The sequence below is a fragment of the Gavialis gangeticus genome, unplaced genomic scaffold (genome assembly GCF_001723915.1).
Source record: "Gavialis gangeticus isolate Ggan-Ray unplaced genomic scaffold, GavGan_comp1, whole genome shotgun sequence".
Classification (NCBI taxonomy): domain Eukaryota; kingdom Metazoa; phylum Chordata; order Crocodylia; family Gavialidae; genus Gavialis; species Gavialis gangeticus.
The window spans coordinates 56,771,864-56,797,174 of record NW_017728994.1 but is presented as its reverse complement, the minus strand read 5'-3'; the positions used below and the strand labels follow the sequence as shown (position 1 = coordinate 56,797,174).

Genomic DNA, 25,311 nt, shown 5'->3' with positions numbered 1-25,311 from the left:
TTATTTAAAAACAGCTCAGTTGCTCAAGCAGTTAGGTAATTACATCTTTGAAAAAAAAATTTCATTTGCCCGATGTAGATGGCTTGGGTGAAGTCTGTAGCAACACTCCCTTTGACCTAAACAGGACAAGGATTTCACTCTGTGCCTTTAACATGATGCATATACCCTAGCTGTGTCTCATGGCTTTGAGTTTACTTTTCCAGACTAAAGGAGTTCATCATGGTAAGACTAATTTGTCATTTTTCAATGTGGTGAAACAGATCTTGTTCCTTTTGTTTTGGGTAAATAAAGCACTGCCCTTAGTTACCACATTAAATGTACAGATGCTGATTAGCAGGCTAGTATTCCAAATGCATAAGGAGCTAGGAATATTTATAATTTTTGAAGATTTTGCAAGTGACATATCTCTGGTGGGGGCTGATTTGACTGTCAAAGCCAGTGAAAGACCTTGGATAGCAAAGTCTGTTTATTTTCCCAATGTCCTGTTACAGAAGTTGGTTCATACCAGTGATATTCTAATTTCCTTCCAAGTTGGCATTGTTTCTGCATGTGCTGTAACAATGGTATGAGCAGCTAGTTGACTTGCCGCGGCCTTATGCTATGGAGCATGGTCTTTGTTATTACTGAACATATTCCTCTTTCTTGTAAATTCAGCACTGGTGATAGGATTAGCCTTTTTTATTTTGGTGAAGGACACCGTCCTGTTCTTTTTGAGGGTTTTTCATTAGCTTGTGGAGACCTTTCACTCGACATAATTTCTTTCTGACATTAAGCAGCAAAAGACCAGTAACCATAGGTGTTAGATGAGCGGAGAGTAACAGAGTTCATAATGAGGAAAAAAAACTGTGAAGGTCCCTGTGTTGGATTGAGAAATGAGAGTTTCACAGAAAAACACTGCTGTTGATGTAGGTCATCTTTTGTTAATTTTTCTTTTTGTTTTTTACCCATCTGCTTGTTTTAATTTTTTTTAATGTTATTTTTGTTTGTTTTTTATGGTTTTATTGTGTCTTCTCACCCTCCCATTAACATGAAAATGTATAACTACTGACCTCACCAATTCTAATCCGTAAGTACTGATCGAAGTCATGCTTTTATAATCCCCAAGCAGCTACCCCACATTTTGTGTGTGCTTATATGTAGAACCTCCTCTATTTTAAAAATTTCTAACTTTCTCAGTAGACACTAATACTGATGCTACCCAAATAGTCTGAAGGGTTTGGAGGAGCTGTTCCCATTAATTTTAAAGGGAAAAGGCTAGCCCAGTCTCTCATGTTACTTAAATAATCTCAAGCCAAAGTGCTGAACATTAAGAAGGTAAAGCTGAAATGAATCAGTTCTTTAAACATTTCCTTGTTTTCTCGTAGCAGATGTCGTTTGTTGAAAAGAGGTCCAAGAGTGCTGCCTCTAATTTGATAATCTAATACAAAATGAATTGATTCAGGCGAACATTTTGCATATTAAGAGATAATTAGGCTGTCATAATACAAAGTAAATCATATTGGATTTTTCTGGTCTGTTGTCATCAGATGAAACTCGTAGTGTGCATCTCCATATTTTAAAACACTTTAAAGATTTTCACCCAGGCTTCATTCTTAAGTTCATGCCGTGCTGGTGAGAGAAGATTCTGGGTTTCCTTTGGAGTGCATGATAACTTTTGTTTCCTGGAGACTGCACATGCTGAGTTGGTCTGGATGAAGTTTACTATTTATAATAAACTCAGACCTGCTTTAGTCACTACTGAACAGTGAATTAGTACACGCAGCATAGACGGTCCAGTGATAGATGCATTTGTTTATTTGCTGTAAATTCCTTTGACTCTACAATTTTTTTACAAGGGAATAGGAGATATTTTTAAATGTAGTACATTTCAAATTAGTACGACTGCACTGAACTTTCCTTTTATTCTTACTCAAAAGGGAAGGGAACCCATGCACTGAACTCTTCATTAATGATCAGCTAAGATATTGTCAAATACTGCTTGCTATATGTGCTTGCATTCTCTTTGTTTAAGAATTTGAAGAGTGCAATTCTAATAAAATCCAGGGTTTTGTGTGGGGTCTGCTTATATTTGATTCTAAGACATTAATAAGGGGAAGGGTTTAGTTTGCTGCAATTTGGAACAAGAAAGGCAAAGAACAGCACATACACTTCAAAACTGATGGTTATACTCTATAAAATGTTGCCAAAGTAAGGAAAACCATGACATTGATAGAGGTTGTAACATAGCTAAGTTCCCCTGATTGCCATCTAGATGCAGCTGCTTTGGCAGCACAGAGCAAGTCCTCCGAGGATATCATCAAGTCCTCCAAGTTCCCAGCAGCCCATGCGCCAGCACCCAACGAGATACCAAAGATTGAGACGGACCACTGGCCAGGTCCTCCCTCCCTTGCGGCCATAGGTATGCAAAAAGAGGAATTATCTAAGTGATGTGGATTTAAGAGTTACAACTAAATGACTCAGACTTGTCTTGAAACTGTAATCTCTTGGGGTCAGGAAATCTGTCTGCCTGTGTTTGTTCACCATCTAGTACAATGAGGCCTCGGTCCAATTTGATCTCTGGACACTCCTGTACCACAAGTGTTTAATCAAGGAAAAAGGTTTGACAAAAGAGCATTGACACTGTTAACACAGATGTTAATCTAGAGAGGAAATGCATACATTTCCTGTACAAATGCTTATGGACAGAGTGACTTCTTGAAAATACCACAGAAGCCTGACTTCTTTCAGTTATTATTTATTTCATCTTCAAATTGTATGTTAGCAGCAGAGATATAGCAGCAGATGTAATTTCTTGGACCACTTTTTCGGTGGCATGGAGCACTGTGGTCTAGTTCAGGCCACATCAAGGCGTGTTTTCTGTCTACCCCATTACCACAGAATATATATATATATTTGTTTTCTTCCACAGTGTTGTCTTGGGTGTCTCATAGATCGTGTTTTCTTTGAACCACATACACAATCCTATTTTGTTTTAGTATTGTATCTGTTGTCTTATCTGTGCCTGTGCTGAGTCCCATCAGAAGAGATGTGCACGCCTAACTTAAATGTTCCAGGGATGAACAGACACTTGAATGCAATTATGTCATGAAATCATCTCCCCAGCACCGTGGGTCCTCAGCCGTTGCTTCTGTTTTCTGTTGAAGAACTTAACACTTGTCATATGATAGTACATTCAGTGTAACAATTTGGAGACCTCTGCCAGGGTTTAGAAGCTCCTTGGTGGACAATGAGGCGAGCTATGTGAATCAGAGGACATCAGCTGTCTGGCAATGTCCCCTGAATTCTAGCTGAAACTTCACAACCCTGAAAATCAAATTGGTAACTCCTGGGTGTATTCAATTTTCCTGATAATACTAGTGGTAACAACACCCCAATAAATTATCTCACAGTGGGAAGGTCCATGATCCCCCAGTCAACAGCCTCCTGGCAGTGGACTGCACTGTAATGCTGCTGTGTTTTGTATGGTGGCTCTCAAGTTGCTTCATTTTTCTTAACAATGTAGTCATGGCATTGCACACTGTAGTGGCCAAAATGCCCCTGAAGCTATTTTATATTCAGGAATAAGTATGACCTTTACTTATTAATGTGCATGGTTAAAAATCAAATGCATTAGGCCAAAGCATTTAGATTGGTCACCTGATTTCAGTGAGGACCCTGCTACATGTTCAAATTAAAGCTGGATAGAAACCAGCTATAGAGTTATTGCACTGTTTCCAAGCACTAACTTTATAGCTGGTTAACTCTTTTTATAGCAGGATAGTCATTTTTACCATGCGGTAATTACTTTTCATATGTGGCTGGTCTAAATATATTGCACCAGTTAATTGTGTGATAACGACTTTGCACATGTGACTGGTCTAAATTTAGTGGTTAATCTGGTTGTGTGATTAACCAGATATTTGTGTAACATATGTAACAGGGGTCTGAATCTGCTATTTTGTTCACAGAGCTAAGCTAAACATTACAATAAAAAACAATATGCCTGTTCCAACTATTGTGCAAAAAGCAAAGGGCTGTATATTTAGCACTTAGAGAATTTAATCTCTATAACCTCTTAACTATTTCCACACTAGCAGCAATGTTACAATTTCTTGCATCGCATTATATTCCATGTAAATATCCAAACGCCAAGGCTGGCAACCTGCGGCCCAACCTAAGAGAGGGACAGAGAGATTCAGTTCAGCCTACGAAAGTGCAGGGCACCACCTTAGAAGGGGTGCACCCTCCTGCTAAGCACCTACCCAGCTGGGGTATAGCTCACCCACTCTCCTTCTCCCTGCATCGTGCAGTCCTCTGTCCCTGAATTCTCTCCCCACAGCCCTTTTGTATTACTCCAGCCTTGCCTGTTCTGTGCTGAGGGCTGCTCTTTTGTTCTCATGCTCCCTCATCCTTGCTGCTTAATTCATCATTGCCCATTGCTGGGGATGGGAATCGATGGCGCTCGGTGGCAATGCAAGTGTTGCCTAAGCCGGGGCTGATTGAAAAATGTCTAAGTACATCAGGAGATGGCCTTTGAAGAGAGAATACACCTGGCATCAATATTGTTGCATCCAGTGTGTTCACTAAAATGTTCTCACTCTCACTAAGCCAATTCCATGTACAGGAAGTACATTTACACACAGGAAAATGCACAAAAGTAAAGATGAATTCAGGTGAGACTTTAAAATGCATTGAATCCATGGAGGATTATTCTCGCTCAGAAGTAAAGTGATCTTCATTCACTTTAGCATAATCAGAGGTGTTAATTTGACTGATCTTATTTCACTTTGAAACTGATAGGAACCAAATTGAAATAAGGCTACTTTATTTCTGAAGTGTATCCACATAGGATTTTAATGCAATGTAATTCCTCCTTAAAATAGTTATTCAGAATAATTGCCTTAGGTGGCCAATGTAGACAAGTCCTAAGTATAAATGACAATGAGGATATTTGTTCTTGGCTATTTATGCATGTAACAATACTCTTCCGTGACCCTTCTCCTGACAGTTGGCTCTTGGCTTCTTAGTAGGCGCTGATATGTCACTGCTGTTCAGCTTTGGTTCACTTGTACATGTTCCAATGACTCTGAAGCTTTGGGCTGTTCCAGACACCAGTCTTGCAGTTGTGTAACTAGGGAATCTCCAGCCCTGTTGCTGGTTAACTGGATTTTGGAACAGCCTAAAGGGAGCATGTGCATGGGAGATTGTGCACACTGTTGTGTCTGGCCAAAGTTGTTTTTTTTTTTTACATCTGATACAGTTGCCTAACAGTTTGGAAACCCATGTTCTGTTTAACAATTTGCTGATTTTAGCATGAAGCCAAAAGAATGAGAGGAGTGGGTGGGTGTGGCTGTTTTCACTTCTTAGTGTGGATCTTGAAAATGTCTGGAGGCCGCAGGCAAACTTTACTTGCATTGTTCAGCAAAGTAGCAAGCTAAATAGTACTTCGTAGTAATACTAAGATCTTGAAGGTGTAGTGGACCTGATGTGAGGAGCTCTCTCTGTACTGTGGTTTTATGGAAGCAGGCGCTGACATGAGACGCAGATCAAGTGGCAGAGAGGAAGAGGATGAGGAGCTACAGAGACGTCGACAGCTACAGGAGGAGCAGCTCATGAAGGTTGTTAATGACCCCGTCTTAAATATTTTGTCAGAGTCTTCAATAGCCTCTGGAATGGACAATGATATTTTCATTACATATATATTTTCTCTTCTCATTTATAGCTCAACTCGGGGCTGGGACAGTTAATATTAAAAGAAGAAATGGAAAAGGAGACCCGTGATAGGCCATCCCTTTCTGCCAGTCGTTATGACTCTCCAGTGAATTCATGTAAGCAGCAAAACTGAAATCTAGCTGTAAATGGCTGTCAGTGGTCTGTTGTGGCCTGGGCGATGTATACCTGGATATTGCTTTAAGTCCTAAAAACCCTTTGGCTTCTTAAACTTAAGAGAAATGTCAAGTTGAGGACATTAGAAGAAATTTCTTGGAGTATTGGCCACCTATACATAGTGAGTGATGCAAAGCCAAGGAATTGGAACTGTTGCAAACTATTAAATTACAACAGACTAAACATCCACCTTGCCTAACCTTGATCTTAGCCTTTTAGCCTTTCCCACATGATAGGAGGAAATCAGCAGTGTCTTTAGGGGCAGGGCAGCACCTGACAGAGCACAGCAAGTCCTTGTCAGTCTTCTCAGCTAGCATCTTAGTTGGACATACAGCATTCCAGACAAAAGGCAAAAGTATCATCTCCACTTAGCTGGTGGCTTACAGGGAAGTCAACAGTGCAGCCAAAAGTGAATCATCCATAGTGCTTTTTTTGTTGTTAATCCTTAATACATCTCTGTAGCCTTCCCAGAACTCTGAGGATTACCCTTTGTGGGTTTCTGTCTCTCTTCACCCTCAGGACTTTGCAGCTCAACATCTGCAGCTCAATATCTTGCTTCAGGCCAAGAAAGAGCGAGAACAACTCTCGGTGGAGTTTGGCATTGTCATTACTGAGTCATCCAAAGGGATGGCTGCAAGCAAAATGAGATTCTCTCATTTTTCTCAGGCAGTGTGTTCTGTCTCTGCAGCTCTTCCAGCCCCACTCTGTTATGAGGGAGAGAAGAGCCAGCCTTGGACTTAAAACCCCTCTGTCACCTTTCTGAGAGCTGGAGTCTCTCCAGTAATGTCAGGACTTATGAATGTTCATTAATGATACACCTGGCAGGAATGCCACCTTAGCGCCAGCCATGCCATGCCTTTCTGCACAGTTACATTAGTGCCAATCCACAGCACCTCTTCCTCATGGGAATTGCGGCTCAAACTCATTCATGCTCTTTTTTCAAAGCCCCTTATCTTCTCATGTTCCTCATGTCCTTCGTCCCATGTCACCTGTGCCAAAATACGTTGTCTTGACCTGGAGACTACAAGGGCAACAAATCTAGTTGAAAGAATATGTCCAGGAGCGTGAGAAGGAACGCTCCTTGTGCAAAGGGGAAAAAAGAGGTTTAATTGTGGAAAATGAGTAACACCATCAACTGTGGAAATGCAGCTGTAACACCATAATAGTCTTTAGTAGTAGCTACGAGTATGCATAGCCAGAATTACACAGTTACAACTGAAAGTCATAAAAATGCCTTTATGCCTCTGCATTTTATGGTGTCAGCTAGAATATTAGGCAGAAGCTCCACGAAACAACAAGGCAGCCTAGTTCCTTGCTGTTTCACGCCACTCCTAATCAGGTAAGTTACCGTTATGCAATTTTGAGATAACTTTGGATCTGAAGGTTTGATCACACCAAACCCCAAACCTATTGAGATTCAACCATTTCTATTCACTTGGATCTTGATCCTGATTAAATGAATGGCAAAACCTCAGAGTGCAGCGGTGTAGGACCAAGCTCAAGTTTTTTTTCCTCCTTTTGTGATATTACAATTGAGGAAGAAGGCTGAGGAATCAAACTGCAAAGTGTGCTAGGTTTCCCGGTCTCCATTTCAAATTTGCTTAAGCTTCAGTTTCAGCTGGGAGTTTCATGATTGTTGTGACAGTTGCGATAAAGAGAATATAGAGATGAAACTCATTAGATTTCAGGGGACGTGACAAGACACTACAAGCCGTTGTACTATGTGAGGAATTGCCTGTGGCAGTTTAACATGGACCCACCCAGTCCAGCAATATTAAGTGCATTTTCCTGCCCTTTATTGCTGTTTTAATCACATGAAGCTGCACAAATGATGTAAGCAATAACTAGGCCAGTGGTCCTCAACCTTGGTAGATTCAAGGCACCCCTCAGAAAATGCCAGCTCTTAGCTTTCATTGGTTTTTTGACTACAAGAAAATAATAGAGCAGTTCTTCTGTTGCAAATGAACTCGGAAAGACCACCACGGGGCAGAATGTTTTTGACTCCTATTTGAAATCTCTGGGTGAATCATTTAGGTGTCTGCACACCTAACAGTACTAATACTGTATGGTACCCTTTAAAGGATTTCATGGCACCCCAAGGTGCTGCAGCACCCTGTTTGAGACTCACTGAGCTAAGCAAGCCTTGATTTCTTGCCAAATTCTGACCTATGCAGAGGGGTCCTGATTTTACTTGAAGACTCCCTGTCAAAACAGTTGGAGACTTGCTTGAATTTTCCATGCTGCAGCTATTCAACTCAGTGCCACTCCCTGATCATCTCCTTTCATGATGCACCAAATGATATATGACCTTAGGGAACAGTTTTGGGGTCATAACCCTTTAATGTGGTCATTGACCTATGGGGCACAGATAAGGACATGTTGATTGGTTGTATACATCTTTGGCTCTGTCAGTCATGTTTGTAGACTTTGGTCGCTAAAGACCCTAATTGATTCTCACAGTGTTCAGATTTAACTTTTCCAGCGCATTTGTAATGTTCTAATAAGAGATTTTTCTCCTCTCGATTCCACAGCACATGCTGCAGCCTCCAAGACCTCCTCTCTTCCTGGCTATGGAAGAAATGGACTGCACAGGGTAAGATGCCAGCAGTGGGGAGAAGCAGAAATTGGCATTAATGTACAGTCTAGAGAATTTTTTTTCTTCTTGATGCCATATCATTTCTTTAAATTTGACCGGTCTCATTTATTAAATCTTGCATAAGTAAAACAACTCTCATCTTTCCTTCCCACAAGTGGATTCTGTCAGAGATTGTGTAAACTGCAAACAAAACCTGTAAGCACAAATAGTACAAATCTAAAGCAAGTTGTTATGCAAGAAAAAAGTGGCATGCTCACAAAACATGGCTAGGGACCTACTCAAATAGCAATTTCGTGATTTTTACGGAAACCGTGAAAGACAGCTGTTTCCTCAATTTTGTACAGAATCATCAGGAAAGAAAAACTTAATAAAAATAAAATGCTGGTTTCCCAATGGGATCAGCCCATGAAATTGCCTGTCTGCTGCCTCAATTTTGGTAGTTCCCTAAACATGACCTGTGTACCCACACCTCTGTCTCTGCTTTCCTGTCACAGCCGGTGTCTACAGATTTTGGTCAGTACAACAGCTATGGTGACGTGAGCGGTGGTGGTCGAGGTAAGGTGAAGGCATTTTTTCATACACTGCTTCTGTCCCTGAGTGTGCCGTGATGCTCATGTTGGTTTCTACTCTTCCATTTGAAGAGTATAGACATGGCTGGTCTTGGGCCTGTTCACAGCACTTTACCCCGGCTGCACTTTTTAAGCTAGTATTTTTGTTTGATCTTCCTTATAGTTCTTATTCTCATTTATAGCAAGGCATGGATCTGGCACTAGTGTAAATGGAGTTAGGCCATATGGATGCACTCAAGGATGTGCACAGTTCTGCTTTCCTCTTGTTACTTATTCACAAATGATAAACCCTAGACATTCTGGTCTGAAAGGCCGTGAGCTCGGCAGTTAGGTGCCAGGTAAACTAAGGAGCGCTAAGCCCAGCTCTGCCTCTGGCTTGTTATGCGACTTAGCTAAGTAATGCATTTTGTCCAGTGTCTCATTTTCCCTTTTTGGCATGGTAAGCATGCAAATAGTTATATTCAGGCAAAAAAGAGGCTTTATTTCTGCTGGGAGCAGCATGCAATGTATAAGTCGCAAGGTCGTTTTGCAGAGCACTTTCTGATCTGCTACTGAGATATGCAGTCTCATTTTTTGAGTGTACAAGTGCATCTGGGATTTGACTGGGCTGTTTTAAAAATGAAACCAACTGTGTAAAAGCAACATTCTTCTTTCAGGTTCATTCCTAAAACTCAGGGTTGTAAGGTATTAAGATTGCATATATGGGTTCTGAGTCTGATCTCCCCTTTCCTGGTTTTATTCAGGACTCCATCATAACCAGTAACCCTCCTGACAGCAAGATAAGGGCTGTTCATAAGTACCAATCACATGTAGTACTTCCAGCTTACGTTAGAGGTTGTACTGGTTCTGGTAATACAGATGCCCAAGCCCAGAGTGACAAAAGACGTCAAGAGAGGAGTGAGCCTTCTCTAAGGGAGGAGAAATGCTTTACAACCTTTAAAACATATTTGAACGTCCACTTTTGTGGGCCACCCAAGTGGCTTTGAACCTAGGGCTGCCACGTGACATCCCTCACTCCTTAAATTTGCAGCTATCAAGGCTCTCCTAGCAGTACTGGAGATTAGATTTGTCTCTTTCCTAGAATTACCTTTTTGGGCCAGGAACAGAGTCCCATACAATCCTCCTCAGCCAAGGGAAGCTGCTTTAATCTGGGGAATTGAGAGGGGGAAGCGGAAATGAGCGTTTTTTTTCTGCTTTTCATTTATGATTTTACCTTCCCTTGCAAATGGGTGCGTGGAAAATAAAGTGATTAATTTTGAATAAAGTTTGTGTTCACATGTGTTTAAAGCCTGATAGTTACTCATGTGTCACCTGGCTTAGAGGCCCTGGTTGACTCATTGCATCTTCTTTTGAGGAGGAGATAATGAGGTTATTCTGCTGCTTGCATAGGACTGCTAACTCGCTTGGCCAGTGTGCAGTACAGCACTCCAGAAAACATCATACCATACGCTGCTGGTAACTCTCTGTCTACAAGCTCCCCTTGAACTGCGCTCCTCCAGAGGTGGTACAAGAGGCCTCCCCACATGTTTCCGTGATGCAGGCACTGTTCGATTGTTCTGTAGGTGTTTGTGGCTGGTCGTTGTGGGTGTTGTGATCTGCTCACAAAACACATGATTATATTTGTGGTGTAGGCTTAGACTGGAATATGAACCTAGACCTCTTGACATGAGACAGCTGGATTTGCTCAGCCATCTTATGTTGTTTATTTGGCTTACTCCCCTGATATTTTTCCAAAAGATTTTAAGGTTGATCTTAAGGTCTTAGCACCTGGGATTTCTTAATTTCCTCTCTGGCAAGCAGGGAATCTCTTGTAATAAACTTCAGTGCATTCAAGCAGAAATGATGGCCCTGTGGATGTGAACCACTACTCTAAAGCAGGGGTGCACAGTCCCCAGTCCATGGGCTAGATCCGGTTGTCCAGCCCACAGGAGTCTCCATGGCCCCCTGGTTATGGCCCTGCATGCTGGATTGGGTGTACAAGGCAGCCTGGAGCACAGTCCTGGCACATAGGGCCTAAGGGATAGTGTAGGGCCGCAGAGTCCATCCCCAATGGGTGGGGGCAGCATGGGCCCTGGAGCCCAGTCCCAATGCACAGAGGCAGCACTGGACCCCAGGGCCTGATCCTGGGGGGGAGGTGGGGGGCACGCTGTCACAGCACAGAGTCTGATCCTACCCACAGACCAGCCCTGTACCATTTTTCTGGTAGGCAGAGCCAAAATGGTGAGCATCACTGCTCTAAAGTTTCAGGAGGGCAGGATCCTAATGGACTAGTGTGCACAGATAAAGCCTTTATGAGTTTCCAGTGAGCTAGCCCAGAACTGCAGAGTAGATCCAGTATTTCAGTTTGACCTAATGAATGAGTCACTGAGAAATGAGTCTGCAGGGGTCTCTTCTCTGAGCCTCACCTGGATTAAACAGTAGAAAGCCTGTATTTGTTCCCTTCTTTCTGACTTGCACTGTTGTTTATTATACAAGCCAGAACAAGAATAACTGCTGTGTTTTAATAGACATGATATTACTGGGCATGTGTGCGCACACACACACACATACACGTTATATAAGGACAGAGAAAGAGAGGGAGAGTGTTGCTACAAGGAAGCCAAATGGCAACTTCTGTATATGTAAAAAGCTATAGGAATAGTCCAATGTGTGTACATGCATCAGCATATTAATTGTTATAGACACGATTACATGGTAATACAGCTAGAGGTGGACAGTTTGTCTTAAACATCACAGTTAGTTTAGGGAACACTCTTCCATCTTCCTATGACATTTTCCCACTGCTCTTAAGAGATGGTTTATACTGGTTATTCAACTGTCCAGTATAAGAAGATATTACCCAGTGTACAGCTTAGCAGCTGCATGCTGCAGCGCTGGTGTTAAGGTGCACAACACAAGGACTATAGTTATTTATCTTAGATTTTGCTCTGCAGTGAATTTACTCCCTAGTGGGCATGTCTACATGAAATGTTTACTGTGGAGTTGTGTACTTAGCACTGCAGTAAGCTACTTGGTATCTACAAGTGTGGCCCTGTTAGACCACAAGAAACTAATAAACTCAGCTGCAGATTAGTACTTGTAAATACAGGTATTATCCTGCTGTGGAGTTTTTCTGTGCACAGCAACACACGGGTAGATGCTGACCTGACTGGCTGGGGCATGAGGGTGCTTCAGTGCAGGGGCTACCTGCTGACTAGCCCCACACTGGAGCACCCTTGTGCCTAAGGCAGCCCCTTGCAGCACACTGAGCTGGTTTGGACCAGCCCCGGGCTGCCAGGCTGACACCCCCCGCCCGGTCCCCTGCCAGCCAGACTGCCCAAAACATGCTGTAGTCCCAGGTGCACATGTAAACGTGGTGCGCAGGAGCAGTAAACTCTGGTGTGATATGCACCAGAGCATATTGCCGCACATGAATACATGCCTGTACATGCACCCAGTAAGGACCAAACATGTATCCAGCTGCCTGCCATAGGTGCACCTGATCACTAGGTAGAGGAGGAGACAGTTTACATCAAGCAAACTGCCCCCTATGGATAAAATTGTTGAGGAGACTGGACACAGGACACATTCTGCATACTAAAATTAATGCACATTCTTCAAGGGGTAGCTTTACTCTGAATCGGAGTGATTTCCTCTGTAGTAGGCATGTGTGTCACATGTCCCCTCCACTTTTACTAGGTAATAAAGTCAGTTTGTTGCATAGGAAATGCCTCATGTTTTTGCACTTTTCATTAAATATTTGGAAAATGGCTGAAGACCCTTGGATGAAAAGCCTCATTCAGATTCAGAAAACTGTGGTGCATGATGCCACTGTCTCTTTGCAAGCCAAGACTAGCATTAGGAAGGCTCAGATAGAAACGGGATTGGTCAATTGAGTGGCATAAGGGGCAGAAGGATAGTCAGGTAGTGAGCAGGGTAGAGTTTATCTTAGGAAGAAGGAAGGCCAATGCACAAAGCAGGGATGACTGAACTGTGCTATTGGAAAGAGTTTAGGAGAGGTATGGGTAAGACGAAGGGACCTTCTTTTTAATGTGTAGAGTTATGTTGGGCACAAATCTTTGAATGAAACTGCCCTTTCTTTTTAAAAGAGACCCAACCCTTCTAGAGGCCTGGATCATTTCACCGAACAGGGAAAGATGAGACTTTTGTGATCAGTTCAGATATTTGCTGAACTGGTTTCTCTGTCCTTAATTACAATCTCTCCTTTTAGGAGGTTGTAATTTATCTTGCAAAAGCAGCTTGAGCTGAAAGGTATTAGGAGTCTTTAACCATGTACAGGCCTGAAGGAGGGAAGCGCCAGACTCCTCGTAGCTTCCAATATAAGCACTTTGATACCCCACCCAGAGGCTGTGTCTGTACTACTCATTCAGCAGAGGGAGCTAAACAGTTTTTATCGGAGATTTTCTTTGTCATAATTAATTTTTCAAAAATTCAGATTATTTTAAATGTTGTTATCATTTGAAATTTTAAAATTTTGAGTAGATTGGAATTTTTTTAATGAATCACATTGTTCCAAAATGAGAGTTTTGTGGCCAGTTTAAAACAAGATTTCATAGCTTGGGGATACCTGGAGAAACTGCATTAAAATAAACAATGGTGACCAGTCTGTGTATGGGACAAGCAGCACTGAAGGTGCCAGTAGGAGCCCTTTGATATCTAACTGGTGGGAACTTGCTGTACTTGCAAAAAGAAATAACATTTTGATGATGTATTTTAAATAATAATTTGCACTTGTATTGATGGATATTACTCCAATTGACCTACAAGAAATGTGTGTCTACTATCTGCACCACAGCTCTTGGTATGCTATAGTATAAACATGTAAAACTCCTCTACACAAGAAAATTGTACGGATTCAAGTCATGTGTTTCAGATTGCAGTGATTTAACTGAATCTGTTTTTAAAGCTATGTTGTTAAATTAGCTTTCTTGCTTCCTCATAAAGGGTAAAACCTTCAGCGCCAAGCCCTTTTTTTTTTAAATATTTCTAACTGCTTCGGTAGAAGTTGGATCTGGCCTTTGGAGTCAAGCTCATCCAAAAAAAATTGAATTTCTCCCCAAATGTGGTAGTGCATCAGAGCCAACTACAGTGCTGTCATTTGCACGGCAGGAGGAGACAATTTATGCTTAATTATAAAATAATACAGGACAGGTGACAAAAGTTCCTAATGCCATTTAGGGAATTGCAGCTAACAACCTTCAGACATTTCTACAAAGGATTAATTGGACCAGAGTGATGAACAGTGAGTCGGGGTTTGCTGGAGGCTGCAAAATGATCTCATTTTGCTTAGGATGAGAAACTGATACTTCTGTGGAGTGTGATCAATCCAGGCACCTTTGCTGTCTGATGCTGATGAGATTTTTTTCTTTTTTTCTTTTCAGATTTCCAGGTAGAGTATGGGTTTTCACCACTCAACTGACAGCAGAGCTAAGAACATCCCCTCATACTCAAATCTGAATTTCTGCTACAGGAAAGGGTTTCTTACGACATTTTTGTTTCAGTTTATCTGCATGCTTAAACATAATCAATGAGGTAGCCGTTTATCCACAAGGAACAGGCACAGCTCAGTTACTTCCTGACACAGTCCCAGAACTGGGTGAGGAGGCCCGAACGCCAGTTCTGTGACCAGCATGGTGATGTTAATGGAACGAAAATTATCTCCAGTAATTCCTTTTTGGCATCTTAGCATGGGATTTCCCTCTGCTTGTCTGGTCCCAACCAAAGAGAAGGGTAGACACAGCCCTCTTCATTCTGGGGGTGCCCATCTTAAACAGTAAGCTCTGAATTCGCCCTTTTTGTCCGTGGCTGCCAATGTGGAATTGACCCTCCAGCCAAGAAGGTTGGGAAGTGGTCTTCTGTGATGCCATCACCATCGCTTCCCTGGAAGTAGGTGCTCTGCCCTTCTCCTCCAGGTTCCCACTGAAAGTTGCCAGTGCTTATTTTAATGAATGTCCACACTAGGCAGTTAGGACCCCAGCACAAATGGCCCTCACCTGGGTTGGCATCTAGGCACTACCACAATGCAGATGCTATATAATATTAATAAATAGTTTAAATACACGGACAGATGTATTATGCAGCATATCAAAGACACTGCTTAGCAGCAAGAGGATGATCAAATGTATTTATGTTATCCTCTTGCATTATCCTTGAAGTGTGGTTCTGCTCTGAACAGAAACTGTGTAGAAGTGGCACCTGTTTATACAATAGAGCTGTCTCTATGGGAAGTCATAGTCAAATCCATTGGTTTTAATGACAAAAATTAACTGCTTTGACTTTTGGACATTAACCCAGTGCACTTGCCCTGCCAGTATGTTAGATGCATGCTAGTCTTCGTGGTGCCTCTGCAGCAGAATTAACCATCATACTCCCAATTAAAGGACTAGTCAGGGAGTGCAGAGATGGACTTTGGTGGGAGTTTATTGAGGCCTGAAGTTTCAATCTTTTGTACCTGTACACATCCAAGGAAGGCTTGCGCAGGTGTCAGGAAGAGTATTGTGGAGACGCCGGAGACTCAAATGTAAGGGAAGCTTTGTAATAGGGCTGACAAGGCTGTTCTTTCCATGCAAAATGGAAAGAACCCAGACCGACTTCCAGGTCTAGGTGGAGCTTCCACTGTCAACACTTGGAAGAAGAGACTGTTTACTGGTAAACTGAGCCCATCACAAGCAGTAGTTATTTATGAGGAACAATTACTTAAGCAGAAATGTGTGGTGCCATTTTTTACAGTTGCTTTATCAGAGCAAAGCAACACTGTCCCAGTGACTAATGTATTTGCTATTTTGCTACTGAACAAGGGAATCTTTGAAGCCAAACATCTGGTGAAATTCAGCTGTCTACCTCCAGCACCTTACAGGATAAGACATGTAGGGGATGGCTGTGACATATGTAAGCAGCAAGCTAGTCCAGCAGTTTCAGAGTGTCCCAGAATGGGGTTATGTGGGCTGTGAGTTCAGATTTCAAGCTGCACACCCACAGAAGAAGCATGTGCAGCTTTTGAGGCACAAGAGGTCCTGTCACTCTTTAGGGACTTCTGGTGGGCTATGGACTGGTGTTGAAGGGCTCCACAGAGAGCTGTGTGTGATCCCACATAGCTGACACTACCTTATAGTCCATAAGGGAGGGAAATGTGCTGGGAGCTCCTGCAGTTCACACTGGCAAAATGCTAAGCAATAGTAATGATGGCATTCTGTAGAGCAAAGTTAAACATAAGGACCTAGGGGAGGTTTAAGGGTAAATTCACCTCTGTTTTCATCATTACATGAGTGCCTTTACCCTGTGTGTGTGTGCGTGTGTAACCTGTGTGTCTGATGTGTACCTGTATCCGATGCAGTCCCTCCCGGATGGTCATGTCCCTGGAATGAGAATGGACAGAGGAGTGTCTATGCCTAACATGTTGGAACCAAAGGCAAGTGCAGACATTATTCACTTTCCTTTGAGACAGTGAAGGTTTGACTGTAATGCAGATGAGAGATCATAGAAAATGTCTTGACTCTCTGGTGTTTGCCTTTGCTACACCCCAGTCATTGCTCCTGCTTTTGCCAAACTTCTCCCTCTGCTCTGGTCCTTGGCTTGAGTAGCTATGCCTCCTGTCTGCGCCACGATAGGGCAAGCAGAGCCACAGGCCTTGACATGTCAAAGGCTCTTCTAGAGAGAAACCAAAGATGTTCAAAGTGTTTGAGCCACGCCACATGTAGCTGATCCTCTCTCCAATGTAGCTGCCACCTTCCTAGAACCAAAAGAGTAGAAAACTACTGTGCATAACCCTGGAGACAGACAACTCCAGATGGGCAGTTTCAGCTGTACTGAGGCAGTATCGGCCACAGAGCATTCATGGGCAGGCAACACTAGCAGATTATTAAAGGCATTTAGGGTTGTACACATATATTCTGATGGTTTAGAAAACAAGTCTCATCATCATGACTGCTAGGCCTCTGCTCACTGCATTTCAGATGTCCATGCAGTATAATAAAGTGCAGTTATGCACACGAGGAGTTGATTTTCCTAACTAAGGGTAATGTGCATGTCTGAAGTCCTCCCATTTTAAATAGCAGCTGCATGCAAAAGAGCTGAGTTCTAAGAATCTCTTTGTTCCAATTCCATTTAAATTAGAGAATGAGCCCAGAGGTGAATATGAAAATATTATTTTCAAGAGCAGTTGAGAGACAGTGTCATGGGACTGCAGATGTACTGGACTGCCGTGAGCATGCCACATATAATGAATGATTTGGCCTAGCTACCTGTCTAATTGGCAAAAGCATTGTGTGATCACCAAGAGACTCTCATGTGATCCTTTGGCCTGCATCTACTTATCACACAAACATTTAGACTAATACATCTTCATCAAACCTGGCTTTTCTCAATACAAAAATGAAACACAGCCACTGCAACTGACTGTTTTAGTTACCATGTGTAGATTGCACGCAGCTCATACCATAACGTGGATTTTCTGGTAAAACACAAAGGAAGCAATTATTCTCAGTTTAGGTGTTCTCCTCTTAAAAATTGCAGAAAGAAAACTATTAGCACATAATATGAATCGTAGTTCATATGAAATTAAATGGGAGTTGGGCCCCTCAGTACAGTTCTTCCCAAAAACACGTGGCACCATCCAGAATCAGCTCTGGCCAAAACTGGCACTAGCAATAAGGTCTCAGTAAAAAAAAAGGGCAAAGATTTAAGCAGCTATAAAGGTTGAACTGCACTCCCAGTCCTCCGAGTCATTGGGTGGCTACTTCTCCCAAACTCTGAGGGGAGAGTCTCAGTCTTACTAGGCTTGAGAAGTGAAGCTGTTGGGTTGTGTGTCTCTAGGGAAGCTTGTAATGCTTCTGCCCATGCAGTCCATGTTCTGACAATCAGTAAAACACCTAAACTATCTCTACTGTATGGGCCTGCTGCCTTTTAAGTGTGCAATGGTGCCTGGGCCCCCTGCTATAGACATGGCTCTATTGAGAGAAGAGGTTTTTTGCTGCTACTTACCCAGTTCCTGTGAATGGGAGAGTTTGACTTCTGCTAGAAGAGCTGAATTTAGACTGGAGGTGTTCCCATCATCGCTACATCAGCTACAGATTGTGATCTTTCCACACCCCTGTCTGACACAGTTTTGCCAGCTGAACTTCACAGTGCAGACAAGGGCTTAGTTCTCCAGTGCTGTTATTAGTTCAGGCACTTTTCATCAGCTTTAAGTTTGCTCTTGGATGGGGGAAAAAAGAGATTCTTAGTCCATTGGTTGAGAAAGAGTCATTACTGCACCATATTTCATGATACTCTACCGCTCTGGGTAAATGCATTTGGGACTGGAACAAGCAGTCCATGTTAACGATCAGAGCTGGGCCTGTATTCTCTGCATTCTTCCACTGCTGGCTTGCCTGTTTTTGCTGGTTTTACAACAGTCTTAAGGTTCAGTATTTCTGCTTTTAGGCTGAAGAGCAGCTTTTGTAAACAAAAATTGCTTTTCCTGTTCTCGATGAATTATACCAGAATTTAACCCTAGGTTTAGAAGCTTCGTTATACATGAACATTTAAGTAACCTATATACAATCTAGCTTGGGGCCATTCTCATCTCCTCAGATGCTACTTATCCATTCTAATGATTTCTCAGATGCAATATAATTCCTTACTGCTGCCAGTGCTGTTGCTGGACGTAGTCAACTTATTTAAAATGAATGTTTTAAAAGTTTTTCGGGTAGCAAATTCTGTCATTTTCCTGATGGAAAAAATCTTGCTGATGTAAAACTTTGGGTTTTGTTGACATTTAAAAAGTATGGGCCCAAATATTTGGTTCTGTGAATTGGCCTGGCTCCATTAATTTAAAGTACCTAGAATGTGCCCCAATACCAATGAAGAAACTGGAAAATAAAAATCAGTGCATTTTAGAACATCCAAAACTATCAAAAGGTCCCTCAAAAGGAGGACAGAATTTGTGCATCCTATAGAACCTGGAGTTATGAACAATGCTGTGTTGTGAATTTCTAAATATGAAATATGCTTTTGACCTCACAGCTTGAACTTAAACTTTTCCTGAGGTCACTGTGGTGGTTCTGTTATGACAAGTTATATTTTAGTTTTATCTAATTCTGTATACTGTGGTTTTTTTTAGCATAGAACATGAACAATGTAACTTCTAAGGTATAAAGTAGAACCAAATGTACAATTATAAGAATGGCAAAGTCTATTAAGAACCATATCTTACAAATCAGTATGTAAGTCCACCTTCTTTAAAATATTAATTACAATAAACTCAGTGGTATGTTCACGGATGGCTGAATCTTATTTCTTGTGCCTTTAAAGTTTTTTTTAAATGGTGACAATGGAATAAACATTTTAGTGAAACAATAAAACTCAAATGTTAGCTGTGACGTTTTCCCTTCTCATGGCATTAAGCATATTAAAGACTTATGATGTTTTTGCCTCTGCAATAAAGGGTTGGTGGTCTCGGTCCTGGTCCCATTGGCCAAATATCCAAGTCACTAAAATAACTACTACAACTGGCCATAAAGGCCAACACAGTTTCCTCTGAAGTCTGTAGAAAGACTTGCGTTGACTTTGGAGGTAGCTGGGTCAGGACTTAACCAGGGACCTGTTACCGTGCTCAGTGAACTAACTGTTAGACATTTCATTACTGCACTCATCATCTCTCTGGGTCATTGCAGACACTAAGCATGATTGCAAGGCTGTGATTCAGACACCTTATGTAAAGCACCAAATTGTATGGGTTTCTTTCTCCAGAGTATCATTTAGATTGTGTTAGTTTAATTTGGGAAGAGTTGGCAAAAAAGATGTTACTTCAAGTCTTTTCATTTTAGAAACATGAGATTAAATCTGTCCAAGCAAATAGGGGAAAAAACAGCACAATTGTCCCTAACCTCTGAAATGCATTATGGCCAGACATCTGGTCTGCATAATACCTGGATATTCAGTACAATATAAATAAAAATAGAGAAAACATTTAACAGGCGACTTAATGGATATTTGCCATATTAAAGATCATAAAGACTTGTAATGTAAAAATCTAGCTACAGGAATGTCTGAAGTCCATCAATCTGTGTCAGGGTCAAATTTACTATGGGAACCTGTGTAAGGTCTGTAATAATCTGAAACACATGAAGAAAAGGTACCTGATGAATTTCATTCAATGCAGTCATCCTACATGGTAACTAAACTATTTGTTAAGGCAAACTTTTCTGAGTGTATTTCAAATGGTTGATGTTTGTTTGGTACAATAGATGTATTTTCTTTTTTCCTCATAGATGTACAAGTTATGGCAACCTTCAGACATGCTTATAAATCATTCGTTGTTGCCTTAATGAACTCTGTGTTGACTCATCAAAGGGCACAACGTTGACCAGATATGCAACTATACTTTATGGTTGAAAACAAATGTGTACTATACCTTGCATAACAGATAATAGGAAGTGTGAAGCACAAACCCTCCCCCAAATAGGCCAAAAGTATGCTAAACCTTTAAAATTTGGTACAGTTTGCTTTTGGTATTAAATTAGCTCAAACTAGACTATACTTTCAGGATCTTAAATAAGCTTTTCTTAAGGTTTTTTTAGTTTCCTTTCAAGAATTCTATTTGTGTGGTTATTATAAGAAGAATATATGAATATTCTGTGCTCTAGAATATAAATGTATCTCTTTCCCCCCCTCTTTATACACTGTTAACAGATTTATCCATATGAAGTGCTCATGGTGACCAACAGAGGACGAAATAAAATACTAAGAGACGTGGACAGAACCAGGCTCGAGGTAAGAGAAGTCAATTCCTAAGTAAACTTTCAGCCGAGGTTTCTTGTTGCTCGCTTGAAAGATCAAATGTAGCTGTCTGGGCCCTGGGTTACAGGAAGAAGCCTTCACAGGAATGCCTCACATAGCAATCAGGGGTGTTGGTTGTGGCCGTGCTTGGTCATAAGCAGACATGGATCTTTGGGTAAATCTGATATCTTCTGTTAGACCAACTACAATAGTTGGAAAAATTCTGCTTTGCAAGCTTTCAGGTACAAAGACCCTTCTTCAGGCAGACAAAGCATCTGCAGTTGTTCTGTGCTGTTCCTGGATGGGCTAGAAGCCAGAAACCAGTATGCAAGTAGTATGCACGTAGCAGCCATGATTTGCAAGGAAGAAGGATTGAGGAGGTGGCCAGAAGGGTGCTGAATACAGTCCGTGTTCCAAATCTGCATGTAGGAGTTAGTGTGAACGCACCTTGATGGAGCTGCTCCGATTCGCATCGTGCATTCCCAGTCCATGTTGCATTTGCTTGTTTTACAGCCATCGGACTAACCCTGTCCGGACAGTAGTCTAGCAGGTTCTGCATTGTGTCTCTGGTGGAAGCCAGGCTCAGATGCTTCAGGGACTCCACCATAGGCATTTATGGAATAACCTGCAGAAGTTTCTTGCTAACACTTTTCAATTAGTGGTTGACCCATGTCTAGAAGAAGGAGGGTTGATGTTGCTGCTTCCAAACAACAATTGCTTGTGAATGCGCATGACAGAGATAGTGAGATAGTTGGAGAGATACCCAGATAGTGGGGTGGCTGTTTGTCCATCTTTTTTAAATGCCAAAAATCTATAGGCATAACCCTGCCCTTTATTACATTAGTGCATCTAGAAGACCTTCCCCCCGTTCTCAGCACTTGCTGAGCAAGAAACCTGTCTAGTGCCTAGAAGGAACGGGGGGCTTGGCTCAGGGATATGCAGGGACATCACTCCCTCAAAAGAGGAAGGGAAGCTGAGTTGTTAGGTGCTTTCTCAGGGGTGGGCAGAGGCCAGATCAGGCCCATGGTGGACTCCATTTCCCAGCAGCCCGTGCCCATGTTGCAGCAGCTGGTTTCCAGGGAGCCAGGGCACAGCTGCAATCTGCAAGCAGTGGATCGTGGCTCTGCCCCAGCTCTGGACCATCCTGCCCCGGCCCCGAAGCAGCTTTCTGCCAGCATTGGTGGGGCCAGTTTCCATGGAAACCCTGGCCCCAGGCTGTCGCATCCTCCCCCCCATTTGTGGGGTCTGCATGAAAACTGACCGCAGCGACATGGGCAGGGGCTGCTGGGAAATGGAGTCCAGCCTCTGGCCCAATCCATCATTTTTCCCACCCCTGTGCTTTCTTCTTGTGCAGAACATACTCCCTTGGTGCCACCCATTCATGAACCTGGGGACCTCCTTTCTGGAGACTTTTTAAGCACCTTTAGCCTCAGTTTTTCCCTTTGCAAAATGGGGCTAGTAGAATGGCCCCATGAGGGTTTTTGGAAGTTTAATTGATGGGAACCACAGTGGGGAATGAATGGGACTGGAAGAGAGGAGTCCTGGGCTCTCTTCCCACTTCTACTGATGACCTGGTGGTTAACCTTGAGCAAGTTACAGCCCTTCTCTAATTAAGCCTCATTATGGGATTAATGATATAGCAACCTCATTTGTAAAGTGCCTTGAGATACACTGAGGAAAAGCCATGTGGAAGAGTTGAGGCTTGGTCCATTGGTGATGGATCAGAATTTGGATAACTTTTCTGAGCAAGCGTTGTTATTTCAGTAATGAATGCCCCATGACTATCAAGCCCCTCAGATTATCGCCGGAACTGGCTTGGCCTGTTTTCCAATTTGTCCTCTAGCAACTTCTTAGCTAGAACTGATCCTTGTCTTTTCTTCTTCTCTTCAGCGCCACCTAGCCCCTGAGGTTTTCCAGGAAATATTTGGCATGACGATACAGGAGTTTGACAAGTTACCTCTGTGGAGACGCAACAACATGAAGAAAAAAGCAAAACTCTTTTGAGCTATCCGCATCTGTGTCCCCTTAGCCAACCAACAGCAAATGCGTAGGATAACATGCTGTATAGTCTCAACTCCATCTGGAGAGGAGCCACTCCTGCACAAAAAGGGAAAACCTGATAAGGACACTTGTATTCATAGCGATTGGGCCAACACGAACACTTGCCAGTGGGGGCAGGGGAGAGGAAATTTCTGTGTTCAGAAAACTCGACAGGAGTTTTCACATGTATAAACTTTTTACATGATGTTATATAACACAATAGGAAGCTGCTCTTTTCTCCTCCATGATAAGATTCCCTTTATTTTTTTTGTCTATAATACAATGGATTTAATTGCTAGAGCCAGAAAGTGCCCTTAGGATGCTTAGTAAACTGAAGTAGCTGTAATCTCTCCAATAATTGAAACGATATATCTCTCTCTCTCTCTCTCTCTATATATATATATATATATATATAGAGAGAGAGAGAGAGATGTGTGTGTGTGTATCTATATATATTCTATAGGTAAGGAGAAATCCTGTATATCCATACAATGACAGAAATCTCTTTTTTTTGCACAACTGTTCCTTAATTGGGACTCTTTTCAAATGGCATATTCCTCTTGTGATTCCAACCAGTGAGGCAGGCAGACTGCTCTGTTTTGCTGCATACCAACTGAATTATTGGCAAGCAAACTCCCCGCTTGTCCTTGTATATATTTGCTAGCGTATCAGTAGTGAATTGCTGTGTTTGTTGTCTAATCTTCCCTCCTCCACACTTTCTGCTTCAATTAATGCGGCTTGGGCTTAGCCAGTCATTTAAGTAACGGGAATGGTGGAGAAGTAGCAGGTTTCCTGTTGTGTGGTCTGGGGTTTGGGATGGGAAGAAGTAAAGTGTTTAAAGAAAAAAAGATTCTTCTCAAATATGCCCTGGTTCAACCCCACCAAATATGGGCCAAATTCCCTGCTAGGAAAAATAACTTCCAGGGAGTTGAAGTGATTGATACCAGCAGAGAATTTGAATCCTGTGCAAGCAGATGCAATTTAACTGCTCTTGTGTGAAAAGATGCAATCTTGCAGCATCTTGTGCCGACATAGATTTTTAGTTAAACCACTGCTGCAGTTGCAGACACGGATGTAGCTGCGCCATAGATGAAGTTAAGTACTTTCTTTTTGGGTTCTAACAGAATTTCACTTGTGCTTTAAAAGGAGGGTTTGAAATTTTTCTTTCTTTCTTTTGATGCTACAAAGCTTCAGCCTTGGTTATTTATATTTTTATTTTCCTTTTCCTTTGTGCTTGGCATGGTTTGCAGAAGGGCAAAGGATGGTTGACCAAGTTATACTCATATAGCTTGCAGGTTTTTCCCACTGTGCTGCAGTCTGTATATAACTGAATGGCTTGGAGAGCAGGCTGTATCCACAGGAGGACGCGAGTACCACATTGATCTATCTCCCTGAATGAATGCTTGGCCGCTGAAAGCTCAGCTGCTTCTCTTCCTCGGTGCTTAACTGCCAGTGTATAAATGTATTGATTGGTCTCTTGTTTGCTTATGGGCGATTTCCTTTTAGGTCCAGTGCAAGTCTGGTGAGACATATCAAGGTTTCACTTTTAGGGTTAAGATGTTCATTGTGGGAGACACCAAACACCTGTGTATTTTCTGTTGCTGGAGACAGGAGAAGGCAGTGACCAAGTCTTCCAGATGCTGTAGGAGCTGAGAGATTTGGTATCATTGCACTGAGTTCCCCCACACTGCCTTTAGTCACTTCTGCTGCAGCAGGGCAGTGGGCTGATCCTTTTCCACTTCCAGGATAGACCAAATCCTGCTTCCTCTTGCCCAGGACACGCTAATGCCACAGCATCAGTGCTGTCCCACTGAAGCAGTCTGGGCTTGAGGGTTCAGTATTTGGGGAGACTGTGTCTCAAGGGGTTCACCTATCATGCATGCTTAGGTTAAGGAAATAGTGGAAAGCAGTGGGTGAGCTGGTGGGGGTGCTGCTATACAGACCTAGTAGACATTACCTTCATGGAATAAGTGTGCAGAAGCTTTTAGCAGACACTGGGACATTAGCCCAAATTGATCCCTGAGGTAACTCCACTGACTGCTGGGGTTTCAGCAAGGATCAGTTCAGCATGTTTTATCCCATATTACAGAACAAGTATAATAAGTATTTCCAGATTAGTTTGTCAGATTAGTGGGAGTGTTATGGACACTGCAAGATCAGATGCAAACTGGGATTACCAGGAAAAGGAGCAAATAGCTCGTGATTTGGAGTTTAGTTGGGTGGGATTTCTGGAAATGTGGTGTTTATTGCTGGCAGATTTCAAGATTCGTGAGAGGTTGGGGGGGGTCACTTCCCAAAATATGTTAGACCCCACATAACAGTGGGGAGGTGCATGTGAGCAACATATTATAAGATCAGGGTGTTGGACATAGGAATAAATTAACCATGTGTTAAAATGGGACAGGGTTTTCCATTCATCTGCTTCTCTACAAACCTGGCGAGGTGCACACTCCTATTCCATGGTAAGTGGAAGCTAAGTAACTC

General features: G+C 42.3%; 1 protein-coding gene across 17 annotated transcripts in view; it reads left to right on the top strand.

Annotated features, from left to right (window-relative positions):
• Nucleotides 1-23,072, top strand: part of ABLIM1 (actin binding LIM protein 1) — a 248,040-nt gene extending 224,968 nt beyond the window's left edge. For 4 of the 17 annotated variants that reach the window (XM_019502867.1, XM_019502869.1, XM_019502872.1 and 1 more), the window contains 9 exons: nt 2,258-2,398; nt 5,506-5,597; nt 5,702-5,807; nt 8,397-8,458; nt 8,956-9,016; nt 14,412-14,419; nt 16,364-16,438; nt 20,701-20,781; nt 22,678-22,822. In XM_019502867.1, the coding sequence (XP_019358412.1) occupies nt 2,258-2,398; nt 5,506-5,597; nt 5,702-5,807; nt 8,397-8,458; nt 8,956-9,016; nt 14,412-14,419; nt 16,364-16,438; nt 20,701-20,781; nt 22,678-22,791 (740 nt within the window). In that variant the 3' untranslated portion in view covers nt 22,792-22,822. Of the gene's footprint in view, nt 1-2,251; nt 2,399-5,502; nt 5,598-5,701; nt 5,808-8,396; nt 8,459-8,955; nt 9,017-14,411; nt 14,420-16,363; nt 16,439-20,700; nt 20,782-22,677 lie in introns of all 17 variants that reach the window. The other 13 variants (XM_019502874.1, XM_019502880.1, XM_019502877.1 and 10 more) reach the window with 6 other exon arrangements.
• The last annotated feature ends 2,239 nt before the right edge of the window (nt 23,073-25,311 follow it).